Raw genomic sequence first — 26,954 nt, 5'->3', positions numbered from 1 at the left:
AGAATTATTCTCTTATTATTCAAACAGTAGCACCCACAAAGTACAGGTGTCCCTTGGGATCTGCAGGAGATTTGTTCCAGGACCTACTGAGGATACCAAAAGCTGAGGATGCTCAAGTCCCACAGACTGCCCTTCATTTCTTCAGTTATGTATCTGAGGATTCAACCAACCAGTGATCATATAGTACCGTATTTATTGGGGAAAAAAATCTGCATGTAAGTTGACCCACGCAGGTTAACCATGTTGAGGGGTCAACTATACTCCAGTGCATCCATATCAGAACTTCACATTTTATTCAGTTCCCGCTCCTTCCTTCTAATTTGTAAGTTAGCACAAGTAAACCTTACTTTAGGCAAGCAATGCTTTCCTGAAGACGGTGAAAAAAAGTAACTGTGAATGAGGAAACCAATCTCTATGAATTAGTGGAATCTGCTATTTAACATATTCTGTAAGCAATACCTTCACAAATATTGTTGCAATTTTATCTGTCTCATAAGTATGTTTTGTATGCTATATTTCTTCAAAGTGAGGTCTTCCTAGAGCTGATTTTCTTTGCCTTTAAAATGAACTGCCATAATAAGGTAACCTTCCTGCTCACAGTACTCTGATAGAAAAGCTATTACTAAGGTAAGAATTTTGTTATTCTCAGAAGTCAAGATCTCCTGAAAGTTTTAAAACTTTTGAAATTAAAAATACTCTGTATTCCACCTCATATGATAAAGTGGCAACACAAGGTAAGGGTTTAATAATTATTTTATTTATAAATTTCCACCAATTCTTGCCATTCATATTATTCTGGCTATCACAGATGGATTAATAGCATTATATTTATCTACATGAAAATTAGGGGGAAAAAAGACATACAAACTGTATGAAAATGACACCTTAAAGCTCATATTTACAGTACTCTGTAAACACACAGGCCTATTAGCTGAAGTCAGCTCTTGTCCTATCGCCATCCAGCTATACAGTCTTGGGCAAATCATTTGTTTCCTCATTTTTAAATTACCTATCACCTGACTTTTCTAACTCATAGACTCAATTGGATGCATGCAAAAATACCTCTAAAAATACCATGCAGTTTAAGTGTGAAATAAGTTACCATAAAGTGCTTTATTTATGACTAGCCTTCCTCTTTTTAGAGTAACACTATTCATAGTTCAGTAAAAGTCATTTGTTTGCAAAGTGACCCTTTTAAAAGAAAGTGTTCGGCACCTAGTCTTACCAACAATCTGGCAGGATCTGAAGCCAGTGGCTTAACCTTTAGGAACAGAATATGCTATAAATATATATAACAATCATAACTTCTATTTAATAACTAATAAAAGTGGCTTATTAGTTCTCTGAAATAGAATAATCCAAAAGTGACATGCTCAAACTGTGGAGAAAAAACCCATCACAGCTGTAACTGATGTAAAATACAAGAGATAACTGAGGACTGGAAACCAACTTTCACCTAAACTGAAGCTTTTTGTGTATAGAAAAACATCAAAGGATAAATCACTAAAACTAAAATTCTCTGAAAATTCCTAAAAATTAAAATTCTGAGATTTTTGTTCAAAATTTTGTTTCTTTGGCAAAATATTTAGCACAGACTACATTATTCTCAAACCTATGTTGTGGCCTTCAATCAAATTTTTACAAAGAGTCACACTGCTTTTTAATTACAAAATGACTATCTCCATGACCTCAAAATTCAAAGGACTACCTAAGTGACATTTATGATGATAAAAAAGGGAAGACTATGGCATGCAGAGCAGAACCACACAATTATGAAAATCTGGCAAACTGACCTCTATTTGTATGCTTATAGGGTAAAGCTAACATGATTATCACAAGGTTTTTTTGGAATGGAGGAAGAGGAAAATAATCTGCAAATATATCTTGACTTACTCTTTGAGACCCCATGAACTACAGCCTACCTGGCTCCTCTGTCCAAAGAATTGTCCAGGCAAGAGTACTGGAGCAGGTTGCCATTTCCTACTCCTGGGGATCTTCTCAACCCTGGGATCGAACCCACATCTCCTGTAATGGATTCTTTATCACTGTGTCACCTGGTAAGCCCACAATGTACTAAGTACCACGTCATTAATGCAGTCTCCATACTATTACTCTTATGTAAGTTCCTTAGAACTTTTTAGTCTTTAGGTCCTCTAAGCTTTGGTTGGAATTATTTTGGGAATGGTTAGATATATGCAAAGAGTTTTATGCTTTAGAAATGTTCTTGGTTTATCAAAGTGAAAAGATAATTATCACACAGAGTGAAAATGTTTGTGAGAGCTGCCAACTATTTGGGTACCACTTAGAAAGTATCTTCATCTGATTCAACATCACTCTTGGGTTTGGTAAGTCTTTCCAGTTCTTCTCCATCCTAAAAGGAAATATGAAATAAGTAATTAATTAGGACAAAACTAGAAATGCTCCATTTTCAATGACTACTAACAAGAACCTTTACTAACAAATCATGGATCTTATTTAATTAAACTATAATCTGGCTAAATGAAATGAAATACTTATTCTTGGAAAGTTAATTTTAGACATATAATGAGATCATAAAAATTGGAATGCACTTCAATGTATTTGAATTTCAAAGTTAACAAGAGCAAAGTAAAGCGTGCCCTCTGCTGGTCCTGAAGGGAAATGACTAAAGGTTGCAGAAATAGGTATAAACTAGGTGTTGTTACCTAAATTCATTTTCTTTTACCTAAAAAAGTAGGGCAAATGGTGTTATTAGACCTTTGGAAAAGAACACAGAATTTATAAATCTATACTCTGACTAAGATCAAAGCAGGCTTCTTGTTTTTCCATCTTAAGAATCTGTCATATCATCACTTCAGAGGCATTAATGAGGGAAGTTTTGCCAGGAACTCTAATAAGCAATAAGCTAACTTTGTCTCAGAGTAAAATGTTCATTGTATGAACTATCACACAAAGTATGTTTATTATGCGAACTATCTCATGGGTTCATGAGAACTGTAAATTTAAACCTAGATAGAGGACTCTATCTCATGTTTTATTTAAACATGTATCTAACTCCTAACTTGAGCCTTCAAAAGATCACTATTCATTTGCTAATAGTATGACTGGCAGACCTTCCTAAAACAATTATAAGCACTTAGAAGAATATTCAGAATAACTGCATATGTACTTTTCTAGAAAACAGTTTTGGTCAACCTGCAGAGATCCTTTTGGGGACCACCTTCTTAGTGAGATAAACAAGGCAAGTCCTTCAGGAACACTCTGGTTTATGAGTAACTACCAAGAAATGGAAGCAGCCAGGCTTTCAATTTAGTGATACATTTAATAAGACTTACTAATGTTGAAGATCAACTTTTCTTATCAAAGAAGCTTTTTTCCTCAACTATGGTGAAGTGAGAAGAGTAATGAATGGATAAGGAGTCAGACCTCATGGGGTTGTTACAAGTTTACCATCTGTCACCCAGTGAGCCTCTTAGAGTCTGGTTCTTCATTGTAAAACTATGGAGACTAGACAAGATAACCTATGAAGCATCTCTGGCTCTATGACTCTATAATATTCTATGATACAGCTAATGTATAAGGCCCTTGACACTCCGATTTATAATTTTTTTCAACCCCTGACAGTACTATCATGAGCCCTTACACACAAGGAGTCCAACAAATGTTGAATGATTTTTTAAACTCACAGAGATCAGATATGTCCTGTGATAAAACAGCCCTGATCTATTTCTTTTCTTGCATAACCATGCTTTGAATTTGGGAAGCAGCAGCATCTTCACAAACTTACCCCACTGGAGCGCTCCCAAAGAGTGCCACTTAGATCTCGAATCCTCTCTTTCCTAGGTACGTATTCCACACCTTGAGGATTGCTGGCATTATAAATAAGTATTGCGAGAAGAACTGATGGGGCTTCTAAGAAAAACTCCAGGGAGGGCCTGAAGTTAAAGACCAAGACAGACACCGCTGTGATGACAACAGTGGTGACCTGTGCCATCAAGACATGGAACATGTTATCCAGGAACTTCAGAATAAAGGCCACCGAGAGGCCCTGGAATGCAGTTACAAAAATAAGGGCTACTGAGAATGCATTGTGGCCATAAAAAATCCCACAATTCTTAATCTGATCACGGTTACCGCTCTGAAGGCCCAGGGTCAGTCCATTAAAAAGAACACCAAAGAAATAGAGTTTGCTGTTCTGTATGAAAATGCTTTCGGTGATTTGGTTCCCTTCCTTCAGTATCTTTTCATTATAGATATTGGCCATCGAAGAAATAAAACACTGGACTATAATAAGAACATGGCCCAAGCCAAGACGGATGTGACTGAAAACTCTGGCCGTCGTGTTCCACCGAGCTTCAGAAAATGTCCACTCCTTTGCTGTGCAATTGTCTTTGCTGGGACACTCACTTCTGAAGAGAAGACAGGAATTGGATGGGCTGAAGAGGGCGTCATGATGAAATCCATGTCCTGCCAGGCTATGCTGTGAGGTCTCAGTCCCAGAAGTGAGGGCCACAATAGACAAAAACAGAATCAGGAGGGAAGCCCACTGTATCCCATTTAGATGTCTCCTGTTCAAAGATGAAAAAGGAGATTTTTAATTACTCATTTTCTCCCCTCCCACATCAACTGTTTCTATTGAAAACTCAATTACTTGAGTATTTGGTTGCCTGAACCACACCATTTTTGCTAGCATTCTATACAATTCAAGTTCAAAGGAAACCTGTTGGGTGAGCCTGCTTCCTGAACTTATTTTTATTCACTTTTTAGAGCAATTGTCCCTTAAGGCCATCCAGTCATTTCTCTTAGGTGTTGCTTAGTCGCTCAGTCATATCTGACTCCTTTGCAACCTCCCCTAGGCTCCTCTGTCCATGGAATCATCCAGGGAAGATTACTGGAGTGAACTGCCATTTCCTCCTTCAGGGGATCTTCACATTGTAAATTTCCTTCTAACTTTTATGTTTAACCAAGTCTCCTTTCTACCTTGAGAGCTGATCTTAGTTGTTTGGTACAATCACTTTTTACCTGGGAATAAAGTACATTAAAGCAGGAATTCTTAGTCTAGTTTCCATGAATTGGAAGAAAATGTGATGAACTTTTCTGTGAATTCTTACAGTGTGTGCCAAAGGTTCCATAATACATAGGTGAATTTCTGGCCTTCCCCACCCTCTCCAGGAGACCCTTAAAAGCTCTGTCAAATTTTCGAAAGTATCCATGATCCAGAAATGATTTGAGGAAGCTAGCTCCCTGATCCACAGCCTCATCATAAGGTATTACACCCCAAACTACTGTTGGATAAGACAAGTTAAAACATATATATATATATTTTAGTGTTTCAGTTGACAAAGTATTCATTTACTTTGTCCAACAACACATTTTGAGAAAAAGAGGATGTAATGATTATTACTCCATCTTCTGAATTCAGTTTAACAGACATTTAATGAGTAGCAACTATGTGCCAGGCATTCTGCAAAGAGAAAAAAGACTTGGTCTCCATTCTCTAACAGTTTATACTTTAATAGGGAGTCATACCTAAATGATGACAATGTAACGTTTGACATGTGATACACAGAACAACTAGGGTACAACTAGGAAGGAACACTTGAGTCTGTAAATAGAATCAGGTATTGCTTTGAAGAGATGACACTTAAGCTGAAAGATGAAAAATAAATGGAATTTTGTCATGTGAAAAGAGACTTGATGATATATCCGGGCAGAGGCAAGAGTCTATGTAAAGGCTAAAAGAATGTACATTGACTAAGGAAAGAAGAGGATGGCAGTCAGGTGGGAACAGCCAAGGAGGCTTCTGGAGGTGACAACATCTTCAAGTTTGAAGATCAGTCAGTCAGATGAAGAAGAGGGATACCAAGAATATAGAGCAACATAAACAAAGGCAGACGTGTAAAGCAACAGGTGAGAACTAGAAGAATTCTGGAGCATTTGTTGAGCATCTACCATGGGTCAGGCGGTTTGTTCTAGGGCAGGAAATGGTGTTCTCAGAGGTTAACTGACTTCACTAAGGTCATATATTCATGAGAGCAAGGAAGCAGTCCGAGTCATGGTTTTGTTAAGTCCTCCTCCCGGATATCAATACAATTCTGAGTACCCAGTATGCCTATATGAGAATACAGGTTTGATCTCACCAATGCTTCCATGGAGTTTCATGCTGTGAAACTGCTAACTAACTACACAGTCTTAAAGGCAGCACTATCTGATCATATTATCATATATTCTTGTGCAGACACTTTCAAATAACCAGATCTAGCACTTAGTGATTGGACTAGCATAGTCTTACTTCATGAGGTCAAAAACGGTTAACCAGTCACATTTCTGAAGGTGCAAGTGGCACACCTTCACTGGTAGAAAGCTAATGTGATGGAAACTGAAAAGACACAGATAAGCACTTAATTTATAAGAATCATCATATAAGCAATTACTATGCATCAAGATAAAAAGAGACAATGATAATACTCTACAGGTCCTTTAGAAGCTATAGAATTTTCACTAATATTGACAATGAGGAAAAAGAACCAAAGAAAGTAAAGCCTTATACAAGCTAAATGGTACCTAATACAAGTAATTACTCATTAAAAATGTTCTGGGGAAGGTTAAAAATTACTAAGGACTAGGCTGAAAATAGATTTTCAGCAAAGAAAATATAACAGTAAGTTATTCTGTAAAGTGAGCTAAGAATCTGTGCTCTTAGAAATGATGACTGATTATGCCCAGAAGAGTCCTCCTCAATTTAGGGGATGGACTCATGCAGAAGCTGAAGCTCTAATACTTTTGGTCACCTCACTTGAGCAAAACGCCGACTCACTGGAAAAGACCCTGATGCTGGGAAAGATTGAGGGCAAGAGGAGAAAAGGGCAACAGAGGATAAGACGGTTGGATGGCATCACCAAGTCAATGGACATGAGTTTGAGCAAACTCAGGGAGATAGTGAAGGACAGGGAAGACTGGCGAGATGCAGTCCATGCGGTTGCAGAGTCGGACACAAGTTTGAAACAGAACAACAGCAGACACTCAACTGACCTCTCCACTGCTCTGTGAAACATTCAGATTGGTGTGTGGAGCTGAAGGCTGCTGACTGGAAGGCTGCCTGCTGAACCCGAGGGCCTTTCCTCCCAAGTGAACTTTTTGCTCAAAAAGTGTCCATTCCAAAACTTGTTTTTGCCAGGTGAGCTCATTATTCTAATCATATATTTTAATGATTATAGAAACCATATATTATGTGTGAAAAAAAAGGATTGCTACTTTTATGAAAACTAAGTTGAAAGCTTTAGGAAGATTAAAGGCAAATCACAAGATTAAAAAAAAAACTGCCTTTGAATTAGGTGCAGGTGAGTTGTAAGATTGAGGAATGAATAATAAAGAATCTACTATAAAAATATTTTTAAGGCTTGTTCCACTTTAAAGAAACTGGAACTGGAAACCATGGATGATGTGTAATGAAGGTAGGTTCAAGCAAGAAAGCCAAAGAACTCCTATCAGCAAATCCCAGATATACACAAAGGAAAGGCCTTAGCTCTTCATCAAAGGAATGATGAATGGAAACTCACATATCTTAAGTTATATTTTCTAAAGTGTGTATATATATGCACATACACATATACACAATACATATATATACCATATTTGGTGGTAAACCAAGGCAGAGCAAGAAAATATTTAAGTGGAAAAATACTTTTTTTCAAGAAACCACACATCATACCTTGCTAATTAGCACAGAGGATGACCAGTGACATACTTATCATGAGAAATTATAAAAAATAGTTATCATGTGAGTGAATGGTTTGGGGGAAATGCTTATATTACTGAGTGGCACTTCTGTTTTTCCTGCTACTTCTGAAAGTAAAGTTTACCACAACTTCCAAGATACCCATCAAAGTTTCAAAATGTGTTTTTAAATAATTTTTTCCCCTGCCCTTTGAAGAAATCAGAGAAATTCATATACATTTTTTAGGTAAAAGTAAGTGCTGTTCCTGGTTCTGTTCCCAAATCTCAATGTTCAGGTTGAAATATTATTCCCTAAAGCCTAGCAAACAAGATTATACAACTCTACCAAGCCTTAAGAGCAAACCAATGGGGCTTTGAGGCATGCTCATTATATTTCCACTTTGAATCATTAATTACACTTCAAAGAGGGAATCTATGCATTCACATGGGGTTTAGAATAAGACATTTGGATAGTGGTAGTTTTCCTTTTCTCACTTTCAAATTCTTACAAGTATATTCCTGCATTAGTCATCGGACTTTTTTTTTTTTTTCTACCTGTATAGCCTTATACTCTTTACCTGTATGGGAAAGGTATTTGATGGCTTTGCCAGAGTCAACTATAAGACAAGATCTTCAATATTCTAAATGAGTTATTTATGGCAAACAAATTAAGAACTTGTGATAAAACTCAAACTATTTTTAGGTCAAAATTTTATTGCGAAAGACCATCAAAGTGTCACAAAAATTAAGTTACATAGGGGAAAACAAGCAACATACATTACCACCAATAAAAAGATCAAAACAGAACAAAGTTGACTTTAAAATTAACAGGTAATACTTAAAAGGTATTTCCGTAAAATATATTATTAGATTTATTATATTTTAGCTCTACTATTTTAAGTAAGTTCAGGGCTGATTTGTTAATTACTCAAACTAAGACTTACTCTGGGAACTAAATTAAAGCTCCTGGAAATAATAAAAATGGAGTGATTTATTGTTTCTTTACCAAGTAACTTCTAAGTATTCAAAACAAAGAGATATTCACAAACTTAGAGAATGAACTTACAGTTGCAGAGGGAAAGAATGGAGTGAACGGATCCTAGGGAGTTTGGGATGGACATGTACACACTGCCATATTTAAAATGGATAACCAACAAGGACTTACTGTATAGCCTGGATGGGAGAGATGTTTGGGGAAGAATGGATACACATACTATGCATGGCTGAGTCCCTTCGCTGTTCACCCGAAACTATCATAACACTGTTAATCAGCTATACCCCAATACAAAATATAAAGCTTAAAAAAAAAAAAAGATACTAACAACAAAGTAAACAAATGCCTAAGAATCATTACTGCTTTGAATATTAAAAGGTAAAATACATGAAAAAAAAAAAAAGTTTGAACTATAGTTCATAATGTCGTTCGCCCCACTGCCCCCAGCCTATTCACCTAGACTCCCTCCTCTGCAGCCAAGGGGAGCTGCCCAAAGGCTGCAAAATGCTTAGTGGCTCCGGGCTCCAGGCAGACCCAGTCTAACTGCACCTACCATTAGTGGTCCTTATGGGATTAAGTTAAAATCGGGTGGAGAGGCCCCGTGGAGGCCTTAGGGTTTTCTGGTCACTGCCTGATGGAAAGCCTCCCCGCATGGCTGCCCACATGGCAGTCAGGGCACCCTGGGCAGGGCTTTTCCAAGTGGCCCTCATCTCAGCCTATGGCCCTGTTCATGTTCTGGAGTCACTAAAAAAAAGCAACCAACCAACTTGGGGCACAGCTAGAGCTACTGGCCAATCTCAAGCCAGGCAATAACATACTTTTACCCTTCTTTTTGATAAAATCAGTTTTAAATTAATATAATTTTGGTATAATACTTAAGCATTACATAGTAACACCATGCATACTCATAAACTGTCATATCATAGGAAAAAACGTTTTTTAAACTTAAAAGTAAAACAAAAGAAAACAAAAAATGCATGTTTTCGAAACCACTGCTCCCCTAATAGTGAGCCTTTTTGTGTGTCAGAGCCAATATTTTTTCCTTTATGGAAATGAATCTCGATATTATCACAGTACTCAATATAAAAATATAATTGCTTACATATGTCTCCTCAGAAGCCAACTTTTATCCTACTAAGTGACATTCATGCTGACTTTAAAGACTATAAAATGTTTTTGGATTAGCATTCTTTACTTACTAGTTGGACTGAATTATTCTCACAATTCATAAATGAAGAGGGTGATCAAAAAGCACATTTCAGTTACTCTACATTTAAACTGGTTGACATGCTATGTTCATTTTTTCTCCCATATCTTACATCAAGCATTAAACTGAATGCTTCCTCAAGGTAAAAGAAAATCTTTCAAGAATATCATATAATTTCTAAACCAAATGCATCAAGGGATTCCACAAATGACTGCTGAGTGCCTATGTACCAAGCCTTTCACCCTTCTGTGCACATCAATTATGAAAACACTCTGTCACAGTACACTAAGAAAGAAATTAAAAACAGAAAGTGAATGTAAAATTAAAACAATCACAACAAATATAACAAAAAGTTACTTTATTTTCCATCATCACCACCATCATTAAATAACAAATTAAACCGGAGTTAAGTACCCAGATCCTTTATCACCTTAGGACATTCTGCCCTTTGCTTTGCAGCACAGCCAATTTAAACTTGACGCAAATCCTCTGCCAGTTAAAGCTTAAATAATATACTTATCTCAAGGACTTTAATAAAAACAATTTGTCACTTTTTATCATCTCCAAACTCCAAATAACAAATATATTAATTTTAGGAACTTCTTGGTTCCCTATTAATGTACAGAGATTCTGTTTAAAAAAAGAAAAAAGCTAGTGAATTCTTTGTTGAAAATTTGGCACTAAAAATTAAAATAATTAAAATCTAGTCATTCGTCTCTTTTTTTGAGATGCTAAGGAAAAACATTTCAAACTCTGAATCGCAGGCTACCACTGTAGCTGCTTTCCAGATGGGTTAGAGAACCTGCCCAATACACAATGCCAATTAGCAATAAAATCCCAGCCTTGGGATTCAGAGGGTATATCATCTGAAACAAGGCGGTGCTACTTTATGATATATGCTTTCACAACATGTTACTTACTTCAGCACTATCCTGAATAGGAGAGCTGTTGTTATAATGCTAAAATTTGAGAAGATAACAGCCATGGCCTAGAAAGAAAGAGAAGATAGAGTTACAATCCAAACAAAGCACTGACCTCAGAAATCTCCCAGCTGGGTGCAAGTTCACCTGACAAAAAGAGCTTTTTGGTCAAAACCCAGGGGGGTTATTAGGGCAACTACTTCACTAGAGGATTAAATTCTATTTTTATTGCTGGTTGAATTTATGCAGATATGATCAAATCATCGTACAGGCTGTTGAAATGTGAAGTTCAGCAAATGCCTGAGTAACAATCTGTATGAGCAGATCTGGAAATACTTATAATCTCTAAAGGTTTAAGTCCAGAAATAATGGTTATCATGACTATAAAGCATATTTTTTCAAGCTCTCAAAGAGATTTACATAGTCTTTTAATGCTGATTCTGTGGGTAGAAAGAAAAGGCAAGTACTGTTAGGCTCATTTATACATTAGGAAGATAGAGGTATAGGTTTTTAAGCATTTTTAATGTTCTAGAATGAAATCAATTTACTTGGTTGAAATACAGTGATTCAATATCAGTGATTCATTACCAAACTCATACTTGACAGTCCTTTGGATTTATTCCCATTGTTCTGAACAATGGGAAAAAATTAGAAAAGTGCTAGCCAGATTTTTATAAAGGTTTGTTTCTCTGAATTTAGTCAAATTGCACATGAGAATATTAATCTGAATATATGTACATTTTGGCCCAGAAAGTATGAAATTTATCACTATCCTCATAACTGGATCTGACAATGTTAATTATTTTTAAAAACAAGTCCTACTGCCTTCCTCCTGTCACTTTACATTGATTAAACCCTAAAGAATTTCCACAATCTATACAACCAGTAAACATGACTAACATACAGCTGAATGAGAGAAATGAGTAAATCCAATAAAAACTAGCAAAAACTCCAAGAATACAACATTGCTCTTTTTCCACTCCATTTTTATGGGAACCATTATTTTAAGGTTTTCTCTGTAGATGAACGCTTGCGAACCCCTGGTTAAGAGGAGATGAGAAAAGCATGTGGCTGGCAAGTTGGAAAGTGGTGGCTCTGATAAGTCACAGTAACAGCAGTGCAAAGGTCCACAGTGAAACAGCCTGCTGGCCTGGGGCAATGTATCCATTCTGTCCAGGCAGTAGTACAGAATAAACAAATTATCAGAGCTCTTTGCCCCCAAACTGCCATGCATCTCTCATTCTTTCCCACTAGGCTTGGGCACAGCAATACACAGACTATGAGTGCCAAGGGATTTATTTTGTAGTATCTGTGGTTGTAAGTGATCAGGAAGGAAGAGCAAAGCAATAAGTTGTAAGAACAGGAAGCTGCAATCTTGCTTCAGTACTGGGGGTTTAGCAAAGTGGTATAAATTTAGATCTAGTCTGTTAGATAACAACAAAACACAACAAACATATACTTGTTGAATGTGAAAAATTATGTCGTTGGGTACAGGAATTCTTAGATCTGAAAAACAAAAGTGAAAGAATTTAGAAGGACACAGTTTAGATGCAAGGAACCCTTACTAAGAAAGTAGACCACAGGTGAAGGAACTTCAGGTGCTCCTCTGGCCCAGGTCCTTGCCTTTTGGCTAGTATGGTAACATATTCTATTTTTATCAAGCAGTTTGGTTTTGCCTGGTTCTAATCTTCTAAACTGTGCAAAAGAATCAAACTCCTGTTCTCTACCTCAGTGCCTTCTTGAACGCCCCTTTTCACCCCACTCTCAAACTGATTTGGCTATACCTAAAGAGGCGTCAACGGAGAAGGCAATGGCACCCCACTCCAGTACTCTTGCCTGGAAAATCCCATGGATGGAGGAGCCTGGTAGGCTGCAGTCCATGGGGTCGCTAAGAGTCGGACACGACTGAGCGACTTCACTTTCACTTTTCACTTTCATGCATTGGAGGAGGAAATGGCAACCCACTCCAGTGTTCTTGCCTGGAGAATCCCAGGGACGGGGGAGCCTGGCGGACTGCTGTCTATGGGGTCACACAGAGTCAGACACGACTGAAGCGACTTAGCAGCAGCAGCAGCAAAGAGGCTTCAAACACAGGATTAGTGTCAACAGAAATCCTACTTATAATCAAAATGAATGAATTTGCTCTTGAAAATAAAACACATTTTGTTAAGTACAGCAACAGAAACCTTCATTTTATAAGATAAAGTTACAGAGAGGAAAAAATACATGTGATCCCAAATGAATAATAAGTAAAAGCAGAAGTGTGTGTTAATCGCTCAGTCATGTCTAACTGTTTGAGACCCCATGGACTGTAGCCCGTCAGGTTCCTCTATCTATGAAATCCTCCAGGCAAAGAATACTGGAGTGGGTTCCCACTTCCTGCTCCAAAAGCAGAAGACCAAAGTTTAATTCTGATTACTAGTGGCTCTCTAAATTGGCACAGGGAATGCCAGGAGAGATAAAAAGCATGTCTAGTATTATCAGTCATGGACAGCATTTAGATTGGGAGGATAGAATCTCTACCCTTAAACAACTTGTTGGTTAAATGACAGGACTAGCACAGAAAGACAATCATACCAATAGAACACACATCAGCTACATTAAAACAAGTATAAGAGCGGTACACTGAGAATATAATTTTCTGAGTTGAACACTGGAGTCAGTTTGGAGGTCCTGGGTATTGAGATTAGCATTAGAGGTGTGTGACCACAGGATGGCTCAGAAAATAGGCAGATAGGTTAAGATTACAGACAGAGATGGCTCTAGATGCAGGGATCAGGAAGCAGCTCCCTCAGATCAGTCAGCAAAGTGTAATACAGTTATCTTTCACAGTGGGAGAGTCTGGCAAGTGGATTGGCTGTGCTCAGATGATTCTGGTAAAACCTTAGGAAGGCCAGTGAGGCAATGAGAAACTAACAAAGGTAAGGAAAACAATTGAAAAAGAGAAAAAGGTTAGTTCTGGGATTAATTTCTCTTGTCTTTTCAGTGCTGTTTTCTTTGTCATTATTTACTTACAGGCTGAAGATAGGAAAGGACATAGAAGACAATCAAATTATCCAGGAAATAAAGAAAGGCAGGAATGGACCACTTCATGAAATTAAAGAATTCCTTCCAGGAACCACATCTCAACTTTCTATTGTGATGATCTTCTGGAGAAAGAAATACAGCAATAAATATATGACCTTGATAAGAATGCACATACTTTTAGAGGAAGTAACTTATATTGACTCCTGACACAATTCTTTAAAAGAGGCTTAACAAATTGCTTTCATAAGTGACTATTAGTCTTGAGAAATCAAGGACAACACAGGATTTCATTACTGTCTTTCTTCACCCCACCACTGTGCCCATCATTGGTATCAGCAACACCTTAGGAATTATGATTTTCTTAATTTCTGCTAACCTGAGATAGATGTATCATTGAAGAATGCAACTCAGGATACCTTTAGTTTCTCTTACTACTCTGAGCATAAAGCCAAAAGAGATCAACAAGTTAAAATTTTTAAGTGGAAAGAAAAATCAATCACTCGTGCTGGAATTTTTTTTACCCTGCGGGGCTATGTGAGGGGAGGAGGGGGAGGGAATCACAAAAGGGAGATACGAACTAAAACTTAAATAGAGGGGAGTAGATAAAATTAACTTTTACTCATCCTAGTATGAGTTATTATCCTATCTCTAGGTTTCCAAAAACTTAGCAAGGTACTATAACAGAGAATGTAAAATAAAATGAAAAGACAGAAGTCCATTTAAATTTAAGCCCTAGTAAATAACACATAAATTTTATGAGATAAGAAATGTATTTTACCAACTAGAAACGTCGCAGACTGAAACTTTAGAAAATGAAAAGACATCTTTTGGGGCAAGCCTTTAGCAGTCTAAAGTTCTCTGTTTACCTGATGTGGGAAGGCAGACCAAAGTAGAAGAGAGGTAAGGTTCAGTAACTGGAGAATTAATAGCCACAAAAGGCTACTTACTTTAGATGTGAGGAAGGATTAGTACCCTTATTTGATAGCTAATGAAACTGGAACTCAGAAAAGTAAAATAATCTGCCCCAGAATATAGTTTCTCTGACTTCAAAGTGGTATGCCGCCTGCCCTAAAGGAAATGAAGACTGCTGCCCAGTACGCTACATATCAAGTTAGACAGCAGCGATTTAGATGATCCTGAACTTGAATACAAACTTACTCCCTATGGGACACACCACAGGAACAAGTCAAGAGACAGAGTGGACAGGATGCTAGGACAGCTGGGGCTCTGACCCCTCCTACCCGGCACCACCTCACACTTTCTGTTTGAGCCTGTTCCTTACCTGCCAAACATGGGTAATCGTACTTCTATTTGTATCTCCGCATCCTCATATATACAATTAATGGGCTAGGCTAACTGACATAAAATGTCCCTTTCAGTTTTAAAATTTTTTGATCCTCTGATTTTTAACCAGTTATATAGTACCATGTCAAGACTCACCTTTCTTTAAAACCCAGAATGACACAAGTGCACAGAAAACCAGCTTTACCAGTTCTGAGCACACATTCACAGTAGTTGGAAGATAATCATATTTGTTCTCTGAAATGAAACAGAAATGTTTTTTAATTATAAATTTTGGTCTACATAATGTTTGTTGTTGTTTAGTTGCTCAGTTGTGTCTGATCCTTTTGTGACTCCATGGACTGTAGCCTGCCAGGTTCCTCTATCCATGGGATTTCCCAGGCAAGAATACTGGAGTGGGTTGCCATTTTCTTCTCCAGGGGAATCTTCCAGGGATTGAACCTGCATCTCCTGTACTGGCAGGCAGATTCTCTACCACTGATCCACCAGGGAAACACATATAATGCTTATATATACTAACAGTTAATAATTTAGAGTTGTTTCTAAACTTAATAGATTTTAATACTGGTTTACATTAAATTTCATCCAGTTGGCTTTGTTCTTTCCGATGTTTGAATCAAGGCACCTAATGTGTTAGTTAGCCCTACCTCAGTCAGTATTTTATTATCCTTGAAACTGAGAGCTACATCTCTCATGTTTTCATTCAAGTTGTTGAAAAAATGTGCTGAGGGGGCTAGGGCTACCAGCAAAGAAAGCTTTGTGGTACGGCGTTAGAGACTACCGTTTAAATGGACTATTAATTAACAATCAGGGCCTGACTCATCAACCAGCTATCAACTTATGTAGCTGAATTATTACCCAGCTCATGGCTCCTCTTATGTGTCTTATGTGCCTTGCTTAAACCAACATACATTCTGTGATAGTCCCTAACTCAGAGGTTTCTTATCAGTTTCATATCATGGTCCACATAGAAAACATTATTTTATAGGCACTTTGGGACAAACAGATGTTGAGGTAACAAGAAGGAAGCAGCCTGAGGCAAGAGGCAACTGGCCCAGGGCTCTGGGGTGGACAAACACGCTCTCAGACACATCCAAGCCCACTGACACATTAGGAAGGGATGTCCCAACTTACAAGTCAATCTAATTAGGAAATGAGATTTGGTTAGTATATATTGACTTAGCTGTTACTTCTTTTTTCCAAATGCTTACAAACAACTTGTTCTATAATTTTGCCAAGGACAAAGTAGATTTTATCCAGTACTATTTTGAGGAATGCATTTTAAAAAAAATATGTGCTTTGTTTCCCTTGGTTGTCATATGAAAAAACCAAACTGGCCAAGCAGAAAGGAAAAAAAGCCAACTGAACATTCTTTCTCCCCAGAACATCCTTTTTTCCTCTATTCTGTGGTTTTCCCTGATCTTCTCAACCCATGCATAATCAATCCTTTATTCTTCTCCAATCCTGTAGCACTACTGTAAGCAGATGAAGTGGGGGGTCCCTGGAGAAAGAGAACAGGCATGGCTCTCTTGACATAAGGGATGCCATTTTTAGCTTAAGTCATCTTGTGACCTAAACTTGGCCACAATGCTTATCTCTGAACAGGTCTCAGTAATTAAGAATCTTATGGAAACAAAAGAATGTAGGAATAAACTGTTATCAGTCAAGAAAAGTAACTGCTAACAAGTCAGTTTTACTGTTACAATTTTACTGTTGTAAAGATACCAGTTCATAAGATATCAGTAAAGATACCAGTTCATAAGATAGTCAATAAAAGTAAAGATATCAGTTCATAAGATATTTGACCATATTAGTTATAAAGACTCCCAGTTCAGTTTCAATGGTAAAGATGAGACTGCAGTGTTCAACCGCCAGATCGACCAGAACCTACGGGATGGCAATGTTGATCTTTTCTGCCCCTCGCAACTTCAGTCAGCTACAGTCTGGATTCTGTCAATAACCCAAGCCCCTTCATAAAATGCAGCTTAACTTAAAACTTCCCCAATTTTGCTGTTTGGGGAGACACTGCTTTGGGAAAGCTCTCAGGTGCTCTCCTTACTTGCTACAAGTAATAAATCCTTTCTTCTCCTGATCTTCGGCCTGGTTGTATCTTTTGGTTCAACACCCACCAAGAGATGAACCCAGTTTTCAGGTAACTACCTATAAATCTTTTAACAGTGCTTCTAACATTGTATTATGTTTATTTTTTATGTTGTATGTCTTACCCTTAAAATGTAAGCTTCTAATAAGACAGCGACCATGCTAGTCATCTTCCTATACCTGGCAGTTAAGTGTTCTGTACTACAGGTACTTACTTAACTGCCTCTTAAACTTCGTCCATCATTAAAAGCTTAGCTAAGAACATCTTTTCCTCCCTTTTCTGAGCTCAAAGCTAGACTGAAATCACATTCTATTATCCTCCATCAATACTTGCTTTATTCTCTGGCATGATATACATGAGCATACGTGCACACACAAAAATGGAGGGCCTCAGACCACAACTTTCAAATTCTTGTCCCTGCTCTTTAACTCATTCTCGTTATTCGTTTTTTTCCTTGCATTTTTCTCATGGCTGATTCCAAATCATGCCACGGTATCATTCCACTCACCTTCTGCCCATACTCACAGTCTTATCTACACCACATCCATTCTTACTGGGTTCTCTTCAGTCCCAGAGAGGACAGCCATGGCCTCACTATTCATCCATTCTCCCCATTAAAACCTTCCCTTCTCTTCAGGAGCTCTGTAACAGTAAGTATTTCCTCCGGCTTCAGTGTATCTTCTTTGTCTTTCTATTAACTGTCTTCTTCTCTCCTACATATATGCTCAAAATTACCAACCTAAAAAACAACAACTCCATTACACCCACTTTCCACTCAGATCTTGTCTCCAAACAGTCTGGTTTCTGATCCCACCTCACTACTCCAACTATCTAGTCCTTGAGATTACACCTTCTAATTAGTAATTCCAAAGGGCAGGTTTTAATCCTTATCTCATCCTGATATTGCAGTTCTCTCCCAGTCTTCAAACTCCCTTCTACAAGTCACGTGCATTTAGTTCTCTCATCTTTCTAATTCCTTCTTAAGGTCCTTCTGAGTGTTTGCATACCTGTTAAACCATTGGCATTCCTCAGATTTCTATCCTTGGCTCTTATTTTCTTATTCTGTGTGCTTACCCTGAATGAGCCCTCTGCTCATCAAGTTTTAAATGTCAATTTAATATTAATGTTTCCAAATCTGTATTCTGGAACATTTAATGCTCACTAAATATATCCACATGAATAACTATCTTCTATTTATTCACTAAACTGGCAGTTCCTTGACATGTGTGAAGTGCTACACATTGCAGGACACAGCTCCTAGCCTCATGTGAGGTACAATAGCTAAAATTTTCATCTCTATGAGTTCTGTCCAGTCTCCTCTTCCTCTTTGGTCTCCATCTCAGTTGGGAGCATCACTAGGCTACTGGGCATCTAAACCAGAAACCTCTGAGTGAGCTATCCAATACTTCATCTCCTTCAATCTCCACATTCAATACACTCTCCAAGTCCTGTCTTTTTTTTGGGCACACCACACAGCTTGTAGGATCTTAGTTCCCTCGACCAGGGATTGAACTAGGGCCCTCTGCAGTGAGAGGGTAGAGTCCTAACCACCAGACCACCAGGGAATTTTCAAGTCCTATGTTTTCTATGTTTAGAATATTTCTTGAATCTATTCTCTTTTCTCTATTCCTACTTTAAAATCTTTCATTAGTTTTCATCATCTGTGGCTCGAATTTGTAATAACTCCCCAACTGGCTACTTCTCTTTTCCTTTAGTCTTGTCTTCACCCAGCTATTGTAACAGTCTTTCTCATTTTACCCAGCTGTTTACAGTTCTTCAAGTACTCCCTGTCCCCCAGAATCTACAGCCTAGGGAATAAAGTGTCAGATCCTTAGCATGGCCCGTGGAGTCCTCAACTACGTGATCATTACTGCCCTCTCTAGCCAAGCACTCCTTCCTCCCCTCCTCCAAGTCCTGAAAATTTTTTCTCAGTAATTCTGAATGACATGTTCTCACAATCCATCCCACTTCTTGATACATCTGCCCATTTTCACAGGCTGCTGCTTCTGTTTTGAATACCTTTGCCCATCTTGTCTTCTTGTAGGTCAACTGTCACCTTACCAGGGAAGTGTTCCCTGATTTCTCTGCAGTCCACATCACGCTCTCGCAGAGAGAATATATCACCTTCTACTCTAAACTACCTCTGCATCTTTGGTATAGAACTGCACTTATTATACTGTATTTTCTTGACGCGTTTACATGTATTTTCTCTACTAATAAACTGTGGATTCTTGAGAATAAGGTCTACATCTTATGCATTTCGAACCTTAATACTAACATTTAGCACAGTGTGAATTAAGCTGTTAAAATATAAATTTTTACATCAGGAATAATAAAAGATTTCTTGAATATGTATTTACCAAAACTAATAACCTGTACTGTTCCACTGATAATATAATTAAAATAGTACCTTACAAATGCCAGGTGATCAAATATATCTCCTGTCTGTTTCAGAATGAGTTATATATTGCTATATGCTCAGAAACACCTGCTGACTGAAGCAACAGTCAGATGTTATAATCTGTTCTATAAACGTTTTGATCTGTACTTAACTGACCCAAATTTTACTCAGCATCAAAAATTTTTCTTGGTAGGAATGTAAGAGTAAAGAATCATATCTAAACATGTTTTATCATTTACATGAAGCAGAGGGCTTTTAAAGATGAAAGTTGCTCAGTCCTGTCAGACTCTTTGTGACCCCCATGGACTGTAGCCCTGGATTGTAGCCCACCGGGTTCCTTTGTCTATGGAATTCTCCAGGCAAGAACACTGGAGTGGGTTGCCATTCTCCTCTCCAGGGTATCTTTGCCACCTAAGGACTGAACTGGGGTCTCCCACTTTGCAGGCAGATTCTTTACCATCTGAGCCACCAGATGGTGGCCAACTTTTAAGGGTATTATTCCCATTTTATATATAAGGAAAATAAAAACAAGAAAATGTGGTTAGATGGAACTGCTCCATACATATTCCAAATCTTAACTCACCTTCATTAGCTGAATATTTTACCAGTAGGATGCGACTTGAGCTTAAAGTAATGAATATGGCCCCCAGCAGGAATGTATACATTGCTGACGAGGTGCTTAACATGGGATGACCACAACTGCTTTCCATTCCACTCTTTTTTAATTCCCTTAAAGAGAATAATAAGTTCGTGAGCAACCATGCTGGCAGATTAAGCATAATACAAGTACCACTTATTTGTGAAGAACAGAAAAGGAATTTTTTTTAAATGTCTAGCTATGGCTACACCTAAACCAAAAATTGAGGAGTACAAGAGAACCAGGGGAAAAGAAATGAAAGAGTCAATTTTATCAAATCTCTGATAGGAGAGGGGAACTCCTTAGACAGTAAAGACAAGAGCCAGGTTAGAAGTGCTGTCCTCTAACCTGGACACTTTAGAACGACACTTTAGGACTGCAGAATTCTGCAGAAAAACAGTGCTTTAAATTTCATTCTTACGAGCAACTTTGCTCTAGAAAATAATTTCAGATTTGTATTTTTCTCCGCAGTAGCGTCTTTCCATAGAATGAAAAAGCCCTTGGTGGGTAAGATTTCGTTGCCATAAAGACCAAATGAAAATATCCGAAACACTAGTGTTAATTTATACTGAATTACTGTTGAAAGTAGAAGAAAACTTAAATATCAATGACTCTAAAAGGCCTTCTTTAGATATATTAAGGCTACTAAACTCTAGGCAGGATAGTTAACTTGCCCAAATCAACCTAGTATAAAGACAGCACACAGGACCTGGGAAACTGATGGGAGACGGGTTGAAAATGCCAACACCCACAGCCCAAGCGGGCCTAAGCCTACAGAGGCCAAAGAGACATCTCCCCTCCTCGGTGAGGACAGGTTTCTCTCCACCATCTAGGAACGCCTTCTTGTCACACATGCGCAAGGGGGATCTGGTCGGCTGCGCCCTCCGCTCAAACGCACGCGCACTTCTTTGCCCTGGGCGCGGGGGGCGCGGTTACCTCGGTCCCTTCGAAGAGCTTCTAGTGGAAGCACGCACATCCTAGAGCTGAGACAATAACTGTCTCGCTCGGCAACAGCAGCAGTAGCGGCAGCTTTTACGGTCCATAAGCGAGGGAGCTATGGGAGGAAAAGAAAGGCGAATAGGCCTCTGGACAAGACCCTCCTATTCCGGAACAAAAAGCACAACAACGACCCGACGGGGAATGAGCGGACCTGCCGCCCATTGCGCAGGCGCGCTCAGTGTTACGCTTCCGGAGGGAGGGGAGAAGCGACCCGATCCCGCCCCAGCGCGGCCTTTCTCGCGTCACGTGTCGGGAAGAGTCCTGTGTCACGTGAGGCCCAGGTGGCGGCCGAGCTACGGCGAGAGAGTGAGAGGAAGAAGGGGAAGCCGGAAGGGGCGCGAGTGAAGCTTGGTGAAGACAGCTTCCCAGAGGGCGAGGGGTGCGCGTGCGCCCGCTTCTCCCCGCCAACTCGGCCCGGTCGCCCTCCCTCGCGGCCAGGTGATAGCCGGGCCGGGCCTGTGGCGCGCTGCCTGGGGCGAGAGGAGCGCGCGCCCTGCCCTCGCGCGCCGCGCCGGCCGCCCCTCCCCCTCGTCCCGTCCGTCCCGTCGCGACCCGTCCCCTCGGGTGCCGCCGGCCGGGTGCTGAGGCGAGTCGGCGGCAGCGGGGACATTTTCTGACTCTCGTTCCTGCCCCTGCTGCCCTTTCCACTCCTTCGCGGGGCCGGCCGCCCGTCCGGCCCCAGGATGCAGAATGTGATCAACACGGTGAAGGGAAAGGCACTGGAAGTGGCTGAGTACCTGACCCCGGTCCTCAAGGTAAGCCGGCCGTGCGAGGGGCTGGCAGGCACACGCTTGGCTCTGCAGGGACCGAGGACCTGGCGCCGGGGTGTCACTGTGGTGTCCGGCGGGGAGCGGTGTAGCCAGCTGGTGAGGGTGGTACGCGGGAAAAGGTGCAGCCCCCTACCGCGGTTATTCTGTTCTCGGAGCGACGCTGTGTGCGTCTGTAGTCTTGTCTACTCCCGTCGGAACTCAGCTCCTCTAGGTACCTTGGGTTGGAAGGTGGTCCGCAGCCAGCTGGGTTTGAGAACGTTAAATTTTAACATCGGAGATCTTTTGAACTTTTAAAAGAAGGATTCTTGCTTATCTTAAATAAATCAGTGTTTGAATATTTCTAAAACATAGAAAGTTTTATTTTTCCTATTACGACAAAATAACTAAGTAATAAAACTTTCTATGTTTTAGAAATATTCAAAAAAAATCAGTGTTTGATACTGAGATGACATGTCACTTTTTTCTTTCAAATTTCATAGTAAGTCTCTTATAATTAGGGGTTTGAAATAGTTGTGAATGAGGTCGCAGCTTTGTTAGATTTCAAAAGAACAAGGTGAAATTTGCAACATTTTTTTCAGTACCACTGAACCCAGTTTACAGGCAAAGCCCCCCTTTTTCAGGTTTTAAAGTAGCTGAAACTAGTTCATCTTGGACGTGAGCAACCTGACCGTTCTAAATACATAATTTTATTTTACATTGGCAATAACAGCATTTTAAAAGTAAAAATTGTGACATATTACCTATTAAACCGGTGACTGATTTCTTATTTTCAAAAATAAATTTCTCGAAGTGCATTCGAGTTTTTCTTTTATAACTCAGGGTAATTTTTTTGTTATTGTAACTATTTTTCCTTTCTGAAAAGTGAGCAATGATGAAAAATAAATGAATAGGATTTCTTGCTTGAGTGTTTTTTTCTGTAAGTTTTCAATTAAAATTTTACATTTCTTAGTGTGGGGATGAAATACCCTTGGAAATGATTCCTCTTTATTCAAGTAGTTACTCTGGTATTTTAAAATTTTACTTTACTCCCTTTTCAGGACAATGGGAAATGTTAATCCTGTGTTTTTTAAATACTTATTTTTAAGAATTGCTTAAAATTATACCTTGTTGGGCCAAGTTTAAAAAAAATTTATAAATGAGAACTCCAACACTTGCTATGCCTATATTTGTTTAGTGTGAAGACCATCCTAATTAAGATTATTCAGTCTATTGAAATTGAAAATGATTTTGACATTTAAATCAAGTGATTCTTATGCATATTATGCCATCTCTTCAGAAACATGTCTAACTAGGCATACAGCATTTAAATAATACATGCTTATTAAAATTTTGTAGTTTCAGGGAGAGAGAAGCAAGAGAAAAAGACTCTTAAATATGAAACTGCTATTTTATTGACTAGTTGTATTTAACAAAAGATTATGTTTTTAGGAAGTGTTCTGCTTGTTCACCAAACTGAAAAAATGTCTTAGCTTCTCAGTATGTAGTTTTAGTAATAAGGAAAAAAGAATTAATGACCCTCTTCTTGTTTTTCCCTGTGCAAACTTCCCTGTTTACAAAACTAATTCTTGTATTGATAGTTTCCTACTAGACATGGGAAGGCAAGGAGGGAAAAAACTAAATTCCTGGGAAAGAAAGAATGATTTCTCTTAGGAAGTAAAAGTTAAGAAAAATCGTGGTTTGAAAGGCATATGTGTAGTGGAAGCCAAAGTCCTTACAGGGATCTTCAAGCCTATACTTGTTTTGTGGTTTTTGTTTAGTCGCAAAGTGGCTTCTGACGGTTTGGGACCCCATGGCCTGTATGTAGCCCACCAGGCTCTTCTGTCTGTGGGATTTCCCAGGCAGGAATACTGGAATGGGTTGCCATTTTCTACTACAGGCAATCTTGCTGACCTAGGGTTTGAACTGGAGTCTCCTGCATTGGCAGGCAGATTCTTTTAACACTGAGCTGCCAGGGAAGCCCATACTGGTTTGATAAAGGGTCCTATCTCACCTACTACTGGTTTTTAAGCAAAACCTCTTGGTCACTTTTGCTTAAAAGCCAGTCTAACCTCTATATTATCTATCAAGAATTCTCAAAAAAAAAAAAAAATCTCTCTTGCCTTGGGTTTTGCATTTGCTCTGAAATGCTCTTCCAACATTTGGCTGTTTCCTTTTCTTAAGGTCTCTACTGTACAGTCACCCAGCCATGAAGTCTTTGTTCCCTCACCATCCCATTTGAAATAACCGTCTCTCTCTTTCCACCCCCACTAGTATGCTCTCTGCCTTATTTTTCTTCCTGGTATTGATTACCATTTGGCTTTTCTCCCTGCACTAGAGTTTAAACTTCTTATGAAGACAAGGATGCATTTGGTCTATTTTATTCACTCTATGTCCCTATTACTCAAATAGCGCTTAGTATAAATTATTTGGTATTTGTTGAATCAGTAATGTTCATAAATGGATCTTCATTTTTGTAGATTTCTACCATAAAATCTTATGTAAAACTTAAACTTTAGAAAAATTTGTTAAGTAACATCCTTGCTTTAGGGAGAGTATAGTGTATACTATCTTGATGGGATGAGAATAATGGGAAAATATTAAATGGTTTAGGACTTCTAGATTGGGTTTCTAATATTACTTGATTTCAGTGAGACATTGAATTGTAAGATGTCAAACATCTTAAGATATTTTTACTGTCTTGTAAAATAATGATATTTGGTCATTTTACAAAATTATTTTGAGATTTAGTGTTTGTATAAACCTTTGAATGTTTTTCCAAAGAGCTTTGCTCTAATGTAGCGTTGATCACATTGTATTTTAATTATTTTCATGTCCATTTCCCCTACTACATAATCCTGAGGTCAGGTACCAGAGACAGATTCTTTTTTTGTCATTCCATTACCTAGATTGGTGGCAGGCAAATAGTTGCCCACAAATGTTTGTTCAGTCGAAAGTGAGAGATAGTGTAATACTGTTATTCTTTTTACTCTCTTTAGGAATCAAAGTTTAAGGAAACAGGAGTTATCACCCCAGAAGAGGTGAGTATTGAAAATATTATAAAGCTGTTATATTCTATAGTTACAGAAAACTGGGTGACTTTTTTGCTTTATAAGAAAACATCTTGAAATGTAATCTTGAGTAAAATTAGATGCTGTTGACTGTATTAGCAATCTTGTAAGGATTTCTACTTCCCATAAAAGAAAATGTAACTAACTTCCCTCCCAGTTTGTCATTTCTCATATTTTTCTGTAGTTCCTCTTTGTTTAAAAATGAGGGTGGGAGAAGAAATGGAAAAGACTCCTGTAGTCATTTATCCTTCAATCATATTTGTATTATATTGAGCTGTGCATTGGACTCTGATATTTGTTATGTCTTGATTCTTTCTACCCCAAACATAAGTATTCATGGCATTCCATTTGGAAACTTTGGCTTGATGCTTGGATATTAAGTTTTCTATCAGTATTCAGCTTACATATTTTATTGCTACATACTTAACACTGATTTTTTCACCATTCTTTTCACTTTTTCTACTAGCCAAACAATATCTGCTTAATGCTAAAACTCATGGCTCTCTTATAGACCAGTTGTGTTTTATTGAACTTTTGAGGAATCATTTTGCTTGTTCATCAAGCCTATATAATAAAAGTTGTCCTTTTTCTTTAGATAATTTATTTTGTTGTCTTCAGAGAAATAAATTCTGGTCTAAAAATCCTTTTGGACTCCAGTTTTATGAGTAGTTACAGTTACATCACATTTATTTTTTATTGTTGATGAATGACAAATAATTTAATCTTCACTTTCAGCTCTCATTAAAAGTACCAGTCATTGGCAATGGAACTTAACTCACTGTTTTGAAAGAAACATTTTGAAATGAGCCATGTTACATGATCATGTTGTAAATTCTAAGACCTGAAGTCAAAGAATTAACTGATTTTTCAGTTTTCAATTGTGATGTAATCTCTTCAGTTCCAAATCCTTTTAAGTTCAAAGAATGGTGTGCTGAACCGACAGTTTTATCTAAAATTGTCTTTATTTTTAGGGAAGACACATAGTGGTGCTGACAAAACCTGGAAGACTTGCCTTCTAGACCCATTTCTCTTATTTCTCCTATTCTGACCTGGACAAATCAAGCTATCTAGGCACAAGCCTCATGTTTCCTTATTTTAAGATGAGGAGTTTGGCTTAAAACTCACCATCTAAAATAAAGAGCAGAGATGAATGTATGCTGTTTTTCTTATATTTTTTGGCTTTATCTCCTCTGTGTGGAAGTGACATTGATGAATGGATAGCTGGAGTTAGAGATGCAAGCCTGTGGTCACTGAATAGAATTAAGCTGTTTTAAAACAGCTACTAATCCTACAATGTAGTTAGTTGTATCATGAAGTGAGTTATAAATTTCCCCCTTTTTAAACAAATGCACAGCAAAAACGAGCTCAGTTGGGTACCAACCACATAATCCTGGATTGAGAATAGAGCACAATTACAGGATTTAGTTTAGAATGAGCCTAGACGAAGAAGATCAGAAGACATAAAATGCTTTGTTGTTGTTCAGTTACTAAGTCGTGTCCGACTCTTTGTGACTCCATAAACTGCAGCATTCCAGGCTTCCCTGTCCTTTACTGTCTCCTAGAGTTTGCTCAAACTCATGTCCATTGAGTCAATGATGTTACCTAACCATCTCATTCTCTGCTGCCCCCTTCTCTTCCTCCCTTCAATCTTTCCCAACATTGGGGTCTTTTTCAGTGAGTCAGCTCTTTGCTTAGGTGGCTAGAATATTGGAGTTTCAGCATCAGTCCTTCCAAAGAATATTCAGGATTGATTTCATTTAGGATTGACTGGTTTGATGGAATACTATACTGATTTGGTCTGTTCAGTTGTTTTCTCTTACTGTTTCTTGGCTTCTGGCTGACAGCATTTAGCTG

The 26,954-nt window shown here is 38.4% G+C and overlaps 2 protein-coding genes across 9 annotated transcripts in view; one reads left to right on the top strand and one right to left on the bottom strand.

Moving 5' to 3' along the window:
* Positions 1-735: 735 nt before the first annotated feature.
* SLC35A5 (solute carrier family 35 member A5) lies at positions 736-21,439 on the bottom strand. 8 transcript variants are annotated; one of them, XM_060417659.1, is made up of 7 exons: positions 21,221-21,439; positions 17,755-20,376; positions 15,284-15,382; positions 13,832-13,965; positions 10,817-10,884; positions 3,767-4,547; positions 736-2,371 (listed from the first exon to the last, which is right to left on the bottom strand). In XM_060417659.1, the coding sequence occupies exons 4-7, from the start codon at positions 13,907-13,909 to the stop codon at positions 2,303-2,305; spliced, it is 996 nt and encodes a 331-aa protein (XP_060273642.1). In that variant the 5' UTR covers positions 13,910-13,965; positions 15,284-15,382; positions 17,755-20,376; positions 21,221-21,439; the 3' UTR covers positions 736-2,302. The 8 variants fall into 8 exon arrangements, with proteins under 8 accessions (XP_060273642.1, XP_060273643.1, XP_012045829.1 ...); XM_060417660.1 differs by having other exon boundaries at positions 13,832-13,962; XM_012190439.4 differs by having other exon boundaries at positions 20,231-20,376.
* Positions 21,440-21,546: 107 nt separating this feature from the next.
* Positions 21,547-26,954, top strand: part of ATG3 (autophagy related 3) — a 34,431-nt gene continuing 29,023 nt past the window's right edge. Inside the window, exons 1-2 of the mRNA XM_004002919.6 lie at positions 21,547-22,038; positions 25,029-25,070. Of these exons, the coding sequence (XP_004002968.1) occupies positions 21,967-22,038; positions 25,029-25,070 (114 nt within the window). The 5' untranslated portion in view covers positions 21,547-21,966. The remainder of the gene's footprint in view (positions 22,039-25,028; positions 25,071-26,954) is intronic.

The sequence above is a fragment of the Ovis aries genome, chromosome 1 (assembly GCF_016772045.2).
Source record: "Ovis aries strain OAR_USU_Benz2616 breed Rambouillet chromosome 1, ARS-UI_Ramb_v3.0, whole genome shotgun sequence".
In the NCBI taxonomy this organism is placed as follows: Eukaryota; Metazoa; Chordata; class Mammalia; order Artiodactyla; family Bovidae; genus Ovis; species Ovis aries.
Note: the sequence above shows the minus strand (reverse complement) of the source record. Positions and strands in the feature narration are given on the sequence as shown.